At 43.4% G+C, this 9,527-nt stretch overlaps 3 protein-coding genes across 4 annotated transcripts; 1 reads left to right on the forward strand and 2 right to left on the reverse strand.

Moving 5' to 3' along the window:
• Nucleotides 1-278: 278 nt before the first annotated feature.
• Nucleotides 279-5,395, reverse strand: LOC111843464 (uncharacterized). 2 transcript variants are annotated; one of them, XM_023811098.2, is made up of 3 exons: nucleotides 4,995-5,395; nucleotides 4,543-4,679; nucleotides 279-2,785 (listed from the first exon to the last, which is right to left on the reverse strand). In XM_023811098.2, exon 3 carries the CDS (start codon nucleotides 2,691-2,693, stop codon nucleotides 870-872), a length of 1,824 nt encoding a protein of 607 aa, XP_023666866.1. In that variant the 5' UTR covers nucleotides 2,694-2,785; nucleotides 4,543-4,679; nucleotides 4,995-5,395; the 3' UTR covers nucleotides 279-869. The 2 variants fall into 2 exon arrangements, with proteins under 2 accessions (XP_023666866.1, XP_023666864.1); XM_023811096.2 differs by having other exon boundaries at nucleotides 4,543-4,705.
• Nucleotides 5,396-5,413: 18 nt separating this feature from the next.
• surf2 (surfeit 2) lies at nucleotides 5,414-7,787 on the reverse strand. The gene is made up of 6 exons (XM_023811104.2): nucleotides 7,406-7,787; nucleotides 6,992-7,143; nucleotides 6,735-6,838; nucleotides 6,071-6,253; nucleotides 5,791-5,921; nucleotides 5,414-5,543 (listed from the first exon to the last, which is right to left on the reverse strand). Exons 1-6 carry the CDS (start codon nucleotides 7,511-7,513, stop codon nucleotides 5,469-5,471), a joined length of 753 nt encoding a protein of 250 aa, XP_023666872.2. The 5' UTR covers nucleotides 7,514-7,787; the 3' UTR covers nucleotides 5,414-5,468.
• Nucleotides 7,788-7,900: 113 nt separating this feature from the next.
• On the forward strand, nucleotides 7,901-9,514 carry bbln (bublin coiled coil protein). The gene is made up of 2 exons (XM_023811105.2): nucleotides 7,901-8,520; nucleotides 8,936-9,514. Exons 1-2 carry the CDS (start codon nucleotides 8,448-8,450, stop codon nucleotides 9,163-9,165), a joined length of 303 nt encoding a protein of 100 aa, XP_023666873.1. The 5' UTR covers nucleotides 7,901-8,447; the 3' UTR covers nucleotides 9,166-9,514.
• The last annotated feature ends 13 nt before the right edge of the window (nucleotides 9,515-9,527 follow it).

The raw sequence follows: 9,527 nt of genomic DNA on the forward strand, positions 1-9,527 counted from the left end.
TTGTATACGCGAATTCTTATGTCGAAGCTTTCGTTGTTTTCACTATAGGTGCAAAACTAATGGTCAAAGATATGCTTAAGCCATTATTAAACTGTACAGCAAAAAGCATCAGTGGGCACACATTCACACACACCTCCCCCCCCCCCCCATAACAAGCAAGTTCACACCTTCTGACTGGCACACAGTGGGCCACATGAAGCAGGCTGTTGATGGTGATCTGTAAATTAAATGTCATGGATTCCACCTTTCTGTACTTTTATGATGAGTTTATATATACATAAAGTATAAAAATGCACAATTTATTGAACACAAAATATTGGAGGTTCTCCAATTAGGAGTCCAGCAGGAGCAAGTAGTACCACTTAAGAGTCAAACATGAATCACAGAAGAGTTTTCAGTAACCAAAGGAAACATTCAACCTGAGAACATCTTTTGTTGGACTGTGTTAGCCAATGAGGGCCATAAACATAGATTTAACCCACAATCAACAACTTAGAATGACATCACCTTTTTCAGAATGGTCATTCCAGTATCCTCACAGCCCTTCATTATAAATACAAAAAAAACATCCATTTGTCTTTAAATAACAGGAGTTGACACCAGAGTGCTGTTTAGCAATAATCAGAGGTATGCTGTATTTCTGTAACTACATAAACTGCCGCAGATGTACATGTACACATTCAAAAGATTTCAATCTTTTGTCAATTTTAAACCAACTGCCTTTTCTGAAGGCTGGTAAACTTAGACAGGACATCCAAAAACTAAATGTAAAAGTACAGCCAGTTACAAAAGTAATGTAACATTAGTGTTTAACAGAATTGCTGAATTCAGTTGTAATTTTGACCCCCCCCCCCCGCATCAAGATTTTTTCATGTGCTCTGAGGTGCACATGGTGCTTCCTGTTTGCATCGGTCCTCAGTGGATGTGGTGCCTGTACCGACCTCCACGGTCTGACAGACCACGTAGGGAAGGTCCGCTACTGTCGCTTTCAGGGAATCAGTGTAGTTGGTCTTGGCCATCCAGACCTGCCTCCGGATGGCTACCGACCCCGCCATAACCCTGCCAGAGAGCTCAGCCTGGTGGGAGGACAGCTGGAAGGCAAACTGACCAATCAGCTTCAGCTCGTTGAGGATGGTCACGAGTCGCTCGGAGGGAGCATCCTCAGAGACTTCCTGCAAGAGGTTCTGCTGGTAGTCCGAGAGGTATCGCAGGTAGTTGGCAGTCCTGACCAGCATTCCAGCAGTCTGATACATGCTCTCTGCCTGGGTCTCAGTGAAGCTCCAGCGCTTGGCTGGCAGCGTCGGCTCCCTGTTTTCCGTGGGTTCCACGGCCTGGAAGATGGCTGCCATGAAACGTCCGACTTGGGGCATGCGGTCGTAAGCTGGGGCTTGGTGCTCGTGCAGCCGGTACATCTTGCAGAACAGCTCCCTGAAGGGCCGCGAGCTGGCAGGGTTGGACCACGTGCTCTGGACCAGGCTCTCGAACTCGGGAACCATGGTGGGACACGGGGAGGTAGGGTTGGCCTGTGTGCCAGGGAACTCAATGCTGAGGTACTTGGCGGCACGGGCGATGAGAGCCTGAAGCTCGGCAGCTGCGAGAACATCCTGCCTAGAGATGGGTTCCTCAGGTAGGTGGGACACACCTGCATCCCCAGTGGGGCCCTCCGCCTTCCAGCCAGTCGAGATGGAAGCAGGTTCCTCCTCCTGTTTCACCACAGTGTGAAGGACTGGTTCCACGGCTGGTCCCACTGCACGCACGTCATGCCGCTCCTCTGGCTCGTCCCCCCGCCCCTCGATTGTTGGAGGGGATTCAGATACTGACTGAGGGGTGGTGGTAGGGAGTAGCGGTGCTGGCTCAGTGGCCCTGGTCTCCAGAGCCTCAATACGCTTCTCCAGGAGGGTCCACTGTGCCTCAGCGGCCTGCTGCTGGGCTTCCAGCTTCTGCTGCACCATCCCCAGTAGCCGCCTGACCTTGGACTCTGTCCGGGGAGCTTTCCGTGACCTCACCTCTTGGAACGAGGCATCCGAGGAGCTCCAACACGACGAGCTGAACGAGGAGGAGGAGGAAGAGGAGGAGGAGGAGGGTGATCGTCTGCGGCAACGCCTGCGACTCCGCTTCGAATACTTGGATCGGCGCGAGTGGCACGTGGAGGAGTGCTTCCGTTTGCGGGAGCGGTGCGTTCCAGCAAGAGAGCTGGACTGGCCCAGAGGAAGGGGCTGGTCAGCAGACTGCTGATTGGCCAGCGGAGACACATGGGCACTTTTATGGACAGTGGGATTGGATTCAGCTTGTAAGGTGGGAGGGGACAGGATGGTAAGCATCACTGGAAGAGTGGAGGACTGCACGGTTGTAGCTGGTAGAGGCGCCAAATGGGGCAAGACTGGGACAGGTTCTTTCATGATTTTTGATTCGCTGAGGGTGGCTGGGGTGGTCTCCGGCTTGGACCCCGATTGGGCAGCTTGGCATTTCTTCTGCTGGTTCTCACGGTGCAATAACTCTTGCACCTTGGTGAGCCGGTTGATGCATGTGCTCCAGTCCATCATGGCGCAGTGTGGGCACTTGCCGTATTCCAGCACGGCCTCCTTGGCATGCTGTATGCCCAGGCAGTGCAAGCAGCGTTCATGAGTGTCTTTGGATGGGATCTTGTGCTTATGGCAAGGGCACCATGTGAACTTTGGGGAGGAGGTCGCCATGCCGTGCCGAGGATGGCGACCTGGTCTTAGGAGTCACTCTTGGGTTGCCTTCAGTTTGGGGCTACCAGACAGAGTAGAGATTGCAGTTTATCCTACAAGAAAATGGCAAGAACTGCTTTGAAATGGTGTCTGATAATGAACATCAAATCACAAGACTTCATATTTTCCATATACCTAGATATTCATTCATACTACCATCTCACTCCAGGAACAAATGCAAGATTCAGTTAGAATTCAGTTAATCTTTTAATATGATTATACCAGTAAAACCACACAAAAACCTCACAAACATGAGTTCAGACTATTTCATCTGAACCTGGTTCCACAATGATTATTCTGAAATAATTTCATTGTACCAAGTACCTGTGGCCATATGAAAACTTTGAAACCCGGGAATTTCTCAGCGAAATCCTGAGCAAACAAGCAACCACCAGCTTTACTCTTCACCCTGAGCGTGGGAGCAGCTCAGTGCTTCTGATTTGTTAATTTTGACTGTGTACTGAGCATCCAACTGTCTTCTCTTAGGATACACCCTGCGCCTGTCCCATCTCCGGTGGGAAGCAGGCTGTGTCTCATACTAAGGAAAGGCAAGACCATGGTGAAGCATAACAAAGAGCTATGTAGACACAAGTCCGTGAGTTTAGCACTAGGGTTCCCAAGGCTCACAAAATCACAACACTAGAAGTGGGCACTGGAGATGAGCAAAGCTTGAGAATAGAAGTTAACCACATGAAAACACTGTACTTCAGCTTCGCAGACCGAATAAAACTCACTGATTATCAGTGTGATAATACGACTCCGAACCAATGCCAAGGCATATTTTTCAAAGGGCTATACAAGCAGGTACAGAAAGTGGATTGATGGATGGATGGAAGGGTCTTACCTGCCCTCTGCTGAGCATCTCTGTGATAGCAGGACAAGTGAATGTGCTAATATTTTTTCCAAAACACGACACTACATAACGAAGCTGCACATATTTGCGAAGCAGGTTCTTTTTCATCTCAATCCCTTAACATTGTTACAATTCAGGCTGCGTTACTGGCCGGAACTTTGTTACACTGTCTGAAGCGGGTAGTGTTGAACATTAAAGAAATCTTGACATTACTGCATATCTCTCTCTCTCTGTCTCTCTCTCTCTGTCTATCTATCTATATATACATAAAAATATATAAACTCAAGGGTGGAATCGAGCGTATCATGTCTTTTAATCTACAAACGGTCATTCCAATTCAATTTATTACTACAGTCAGCAAATAAGTCTATGAGCAATTAAAGTAAACCGTTGTGAACAAACGCAAACGCAACAAATTGAAAACAAGCGTTGCGCTGGAAAATTCCATGCGTTTTCATTCTCTGTTGGAAGGAGATTACGTTGGCTTATAATCATCGGTAACAAGGTTGCATATATATTTTATTCATAATAATTCATTTAATATCCAGCCAAACGCGGAGAAGAAATTAAAGGTCCATGCAGCCTAAAACCAGAATTTCAGCTGATTATTTCTTCTGATTACACGACGCAGGCAATTCACGTTCTGTTTATGCATCATAGGATTCGTTAATTATGTATAATGCACCATTAAATTATAGAGCTAGCAAGAACTTTTTTTTTCTTATCAGAATAGTAATACAGATATTCACGCATTGTTGATTTCACATATATGGGTACTTAATCAAAACGGGTATTAAAATGAAACGGTCCCTTTGTGCTCTTGCCTCTTAATACCAACTGATTGCAAAACACAAAGTCTACTATAGTAAAGCATGCTGCTGTTGGTTTGTCGTTCCATGTCGCGGTGTTAACGATCCCTTCACGGTACAAATCCAGGGTGATTACATACGATCTTACCTTTATTAGACTTTATTATTTATGTTCTCTCTGTATCACTTGGTTTATTCGTCCCGGTCGCGTCCTCCGCCTCCTGTCCGCAGCGTTCAATTCGCACTTCCTGGTGGCTCCACGACAGCGTAGAAATCCCAAAAGAACTAGATCGGCAGCAAGAGTAGCTCGGCTGAAATAATAGTTTTTAAAAGTAATCTTACTGAATTTAATAGAGGAGGATTTCTACCCTTTAATAAGCACAGCTAAAGCGAAGAAGCTTACGTCCTAAGCTTTTCCTAAAAATGGTTATTAAATAAATATATTTCACTTATTACACTAAACACACCTCAAAGAAGCTGTAACATTTTCGATTTCACAATAATAATGCAATACTACCTAGTAAGAAAATTCATGCAAAGTAGAAAAGGTATTATTCCTATTAAGTTGATTAAAGAAAAATCTTGATTATCGTCTTTTACCTGAGTGAAGGACAGTTCCATTGTTTCCACTCTAGTTCCTGCATAAAATCTATGAAACACCCAGAGTTCCTAAAGACGATTGATGCATTGATGTTGGTTCATATCGCCGCCTACCGCAAAGGAGTACTAACAGACGAGCAACGCTACTCTGATCGCTGGGTACAGTATGCCCTACGTATGGTGAAATTTCTTCCAGAGAATCCATCAAGGCACATACACTCACTCACACACTAAAGGTACAGCCAGTCTCCGGAGTTCAGGAGAAAGGGGAGCAAACCCATCAACCTGACTTATGAAGTTATTTTCCAGAGTGGCCTACTGGATCTATGTGGACTAAAATACATGCATTATGACACTCTGATGCACTAATCATTTTTCATTGTATATGTCCAGCTTACACTAATATCCAACTTCAGTGATAAATTATATTAGTTTATTAGAAAAATAACAAGCTTTTTTTTTTTTTTTTTAAACTCAAGCAATTTTATTGTTGCGGTTTCGTTTCTTGTTGCGACTCTTGAATTTCTTCTTAAAACCCGAAGCCTGTCCCTGTAGCAAAGAAAACAAAGCCTTTAAGCTGGCCAGTTCTGAGTCACATGCTCCATTCCTATAGCCACTATTTAAATTGCCATTCATAATCCCAGTAAGTGCATTTCTCTTAGGATCAATACATCAATAATAACTAGCATAAATTAAGATTGTTAAAAAAAACCCAAAACAAACCAGCTGTCCGGATCATAAGCTCCTCCCATCCCCAAACAAAAATGACCAATAAGCATGATCCAAAGAGGCTGACCTTCCTTCGCTTCTCTGACACTGCTTTGTCTATCTCCATTGGCGAAGCCTCTTCATCCTCATCAACCGTCTGAAAGTCATCATCGCCATCCTGTTCCACTTCAGACTGCTTTTTCAAGGTGAACATGGACGCTGTAGACACACAAAGCACCGGAATGAAGTCGCCGTAACAGGTGTACATTAACTTTTTACTGTTCTTATATCATGCATTTGAATTATCAGATATGTAGTGCATGATCAATACTGCATTTCATAGAGTTCCCTGTAACTCTGGTACTGACCAGGATAGAGGTCACTCATGCTGTCCTCTGATTCGCTGCCATCTTCTTCACTGGAACTGGGTGCCCACACCTCATTCCCTCGCCTAGAGCTGGCCTGCCTGCCTTCTCTTCGGCCTCCTTTAGGCTTCTTGTGTTGCAGGCTTGCAGGCACAAATTCTATACCTTTTTCCTTGCATTCATTATCTAGAAAAGGGGGTAGGTTTAGTTGGTACATTCCAAACTGGAAAAAAAACAAGCTTTGTGCATGTAATTATAACTGGACAAAGACTGCACCATTTTAATTGAAAAAATATTTTTTTTATTGTCCGTTTTAAATTTAAAGTGATGTACAACTTCAATTACCTTGTTTTTCTTAGGGGAATACCTTCATCATTTACTCTAAACAGAGGCATGGAAATACAAAATTTAAATGTTCAGCCACAATTAAAGAACAGAATAAGAGGACCCCCACAGGGTACAGTCTTTGCACATGTCCTCTTCAGTGAATTACAGTTAAAATTATACTTTTATTGTAATTGGTTGCCTTGTACTTGACAACTTTTCAAAAAAAAAAAAAAAACACTGTCCAAACACAATGTGGCCTACAATAACGGGAATAGTGTAAGCTTTGTAATGGGAAGGGGAGCAGGTTTCTATGGGATAGAGAGCAGAAGACCATACTGACATTTCCGCAGAGCCCGTTGGTACCGCTTCCCGTTGACGTGCCTCAAAACATGGTGGGGCATCCGACCGATATGGCGGAGAGTCAACTTGCAGAAGAGCTGATTGCTGTGAATGGGACAAAAGTTCATTTTAAAACAAATTCAAACAATAAACGCAAATGCTATACACATTTAGTTATATCGTCCTGGTCATAAATAAAAATGCATATCTGAGTCAGTCACGATATACAGGACACCCTGTTTGTCAAAGCGTACTCACGGTTGCTTGGTGCTAGGCACCACATGTGGCTCATATTCGCTGTAGTTAAAATTTGCCCGAGCGCAGAGCTTTTCGTACTTCTTTCCGGAGGCAAATTTCTGGAGCTCTGTTAGATTTAGGGGGATTTCGTGACCATTAAGGGTACATTTTATCTGAGGAAATAAAGAAGTACACATGGCACCGTCAAAAGAAAAGATTTCGATATCACAGGGGAAAAATCTGTTAAATTTGACAATTCAAAGAATGATTGCTGCAGTTATTTGGGAATCATGTAAAAAGTGTGGCAGAAAACTCAGGTCGCTTCAGGCATCACCAGTGGACAGTCAGAGTAATAGCGTTCTTCTGTAATTTGAGACATGAGCAGATGGCAATCGTTACATAGTACAAAGAGTAAATCACTGTCGTTGCACGAACCTTTTTAGCTTCTGTAACCACTAAAAACGGGTGTTCCCGAAGGAAAGCCTTCACATCTGCAGGTATATCCTCCATAGCAGCTCCGTACGCATTACCACATGTTTCCATATTTTCCTGTGACGCATGGGCACGTAATTTAGAACCTCCGTCGTTAGCAAGCACCGCCACCTGCTGTGCTGGAGTCTGAAGTGCAATCAAAACAGCGTTACCGTTGCTAAAACCCAGGAAAACGGTATTTTTATTTATCAGCTATTAAAATTGTATCTGATGATAGCAAATATTTGCTTGTCACCAACGAGCTAAAAACTATATAAAAACATAAAAAATATTGATTAGTGAGCGCTCTCAAATTAGAAGTCCTCTTTAGTTGTCTATTAATATGCCTGAATTATGACAGTTTATTACTGCAGTTAAATCGCTATAAATTAAAAATAAATATATAAGATTTTTTTCTCGTTTAGAAATGTATCGCGCGTTAAACAGGAAACCCTTGCTCGTGAACTCGTGTTTTCTTCGAAAATACACTCAGGACTTCGTGCAGGATAGCCTGGTCAGAATTATTTTTGTCAGCTGATTCACGCTGTCACGAGTTCGGGATGAATTTTTAAAACAAGAAATGTGGAACAAGTGAATGGAGGCTTTGGATTGTTCATAATATGGAAGGGGCTTTATAGTAACCGGGAAAATAGACTATATCCCGTTAACTACAGAACAGTAGATATTCAATTCAGTTATTTTTGTACTATGTGCATAGGAATTGTGTTCAGTTCAATCCTATTTTGGGTATTTCCCTGAGAACAGGGTATCATTCATTTATCTGTTAGATGGTGTATAATTATATTTCTACTCATTTTTCGTTTACCAGTTTCAGTTAGCTACAGCTTACCGGTTGACTGTATACAGAAATACCAATAACTAAAGAATGTGAATATTTCCAGCAATAGGGGGTAAAGTTGTCATAGTTGCATCTCAGTAGGGAGATATATTGCTACCAGTTTGATCGATTTCGTTTTGATAACGTCCGCTTGTTTCTAATATAAACATGTCTGGACCAAACGGCGATCCAAATATATCGATCGATGAGGATGTGGATGAAGATGAATTCAACGACGAAGGTAACTAGATGCATGTATTAAAACGATGCCGATTAATAGTCTCAGACAAATATACTCTTCGCTAACCCCCAAAGCAAAACTTATGCGCAAAATAACACGTTGCTTGCTGTCTTATGAAACCATTTGTTTAAGATTAAAAAAAAAAACTTCAGATATTTAATTTACAGAAATAGTCTATGGTATATAATTATACATAGCTGTTACTGGGTAATTAAGATATACATAGCTTGTATTTGCAGATAAAATAAAACTTTTTAGCGTTTAAAATTTTAATGCTGTCTAGGATAGTTTTTATTATTTATTTTCTGTTGGCCTTCTAAGTATAGTTGGATCGTCTGTCAAGTCAGACGAGGCACGTTTTGCCGGATGGTCCGCCTCCAGTTTGCGTCTCATGTGTGTTGTCCTGCGCTCCCAGAATACGCCGCCATCAACTCCATGCTGGACCAGATAAACTCCTGCCTCGACGACCTGGAGGAGCGTAACGACGCGCTGAACGGCAAACTGCACGAGCTGCTCGAGTCCAATCGGCAGGCGAGGCGCGAGTTCCGGGAGCAGCTGACCGGAGCCCCCGCGGTGGCAGAGGAGCCCCCCAAAGAGCCCCCAGAGGAGCCCCCAGCGCCCTCCGAGGGGGCTGACTTGCACTAAAATTTACGTCTGGTCTATTGATTGTTTTATGTTGTGCAATACATATCATTCATCTGTCCTCCCAATGCTTGTATCTTTAGAAATGCATTTACTGTCTTGATGACCTGGGGGAGAGGCATACGTTTCTTCCCAAAGATGTACAAGGCCTTGTTACAGCATCTCTGCTGAGGATGACATTCAGTTGTTATTCCTGCACAATCAAAGCTGAGCCAGACATTCCTCAGCAATAACACGGGCATTTCCTATCATTCTCTAAATGACATGCTGTCTCCTTTAAAAAAAAAAATGCATGTTTGTATGGTCTCAGGCTCCTTGATATAAAATGTCATCCCGACTACTTTTCACATTCCTTCATGGTTTGC

This window comes from Paramormyrops kingsleyae, chromosome 7 (assembly GCF_048594095.1).
Source record: "Paramormyrops kingsleyae isolate MSU_618 chromosome 7, PKINGS_0.4, whole genome shotgun sequence".
Taxonomy (NCBI): Eukaryota; Metazoa; Chordata; class Actinopteri; order Osteoglossiformes; family Mormyridae; genus Paramormyrops; species Paramormyrops kingsleyae.

What these genes read in the sequence shown, in the direction of transcription:
- LOC111843464 (XM_023811098.2), bottom strand. Translation starts at nt 2,693, where the DNA reads ATGGCGACCTCCTCCCCAAAGTTCACATGGTGCCCTTGCCATAAGCAC.
- surf2 (XM_023811104.2), bottom strand. Translation starts at nt 7,513, where the DNA reads ATGGAAACATGTGGTAATGCGTACGGAGCTGCTATGGAGGATATACCT. An exon ending in TGGTTACAGAAGCTAAAAAG is followed by an intron (nt 7,144 to 7,405) that starts GTTCGTGCAACG and finishes TTATTTCCTCAG; the next exon opens with ATAAAATGTACCCTTAATGG. An exon ending in CCAACGGGCTCTGCGGAAAT is followed by an intron (nt 6,254 to 6,734) that starts GTCAGTATGGTC and finishes CCCCTTTTCTAG; the next exon opens with ATAATGAATGCAAGGAAAAA.
- bbln (XM_023811105.2), top strand. Translation starts at nt 8,448, where the DNA reads ATGTCTGGACCAAACGGCGATCCAAATATATCGATCGATGAGGATGTG. An exon ending in AGATGAATTCAACGACGAAG is followed by an intron (nt 8,521 to 8,935) that starts GTAACTAGATGC and finishes CTGCGCTCCCAG; the next exon opens with AATACGCCGCCATCAACTCC.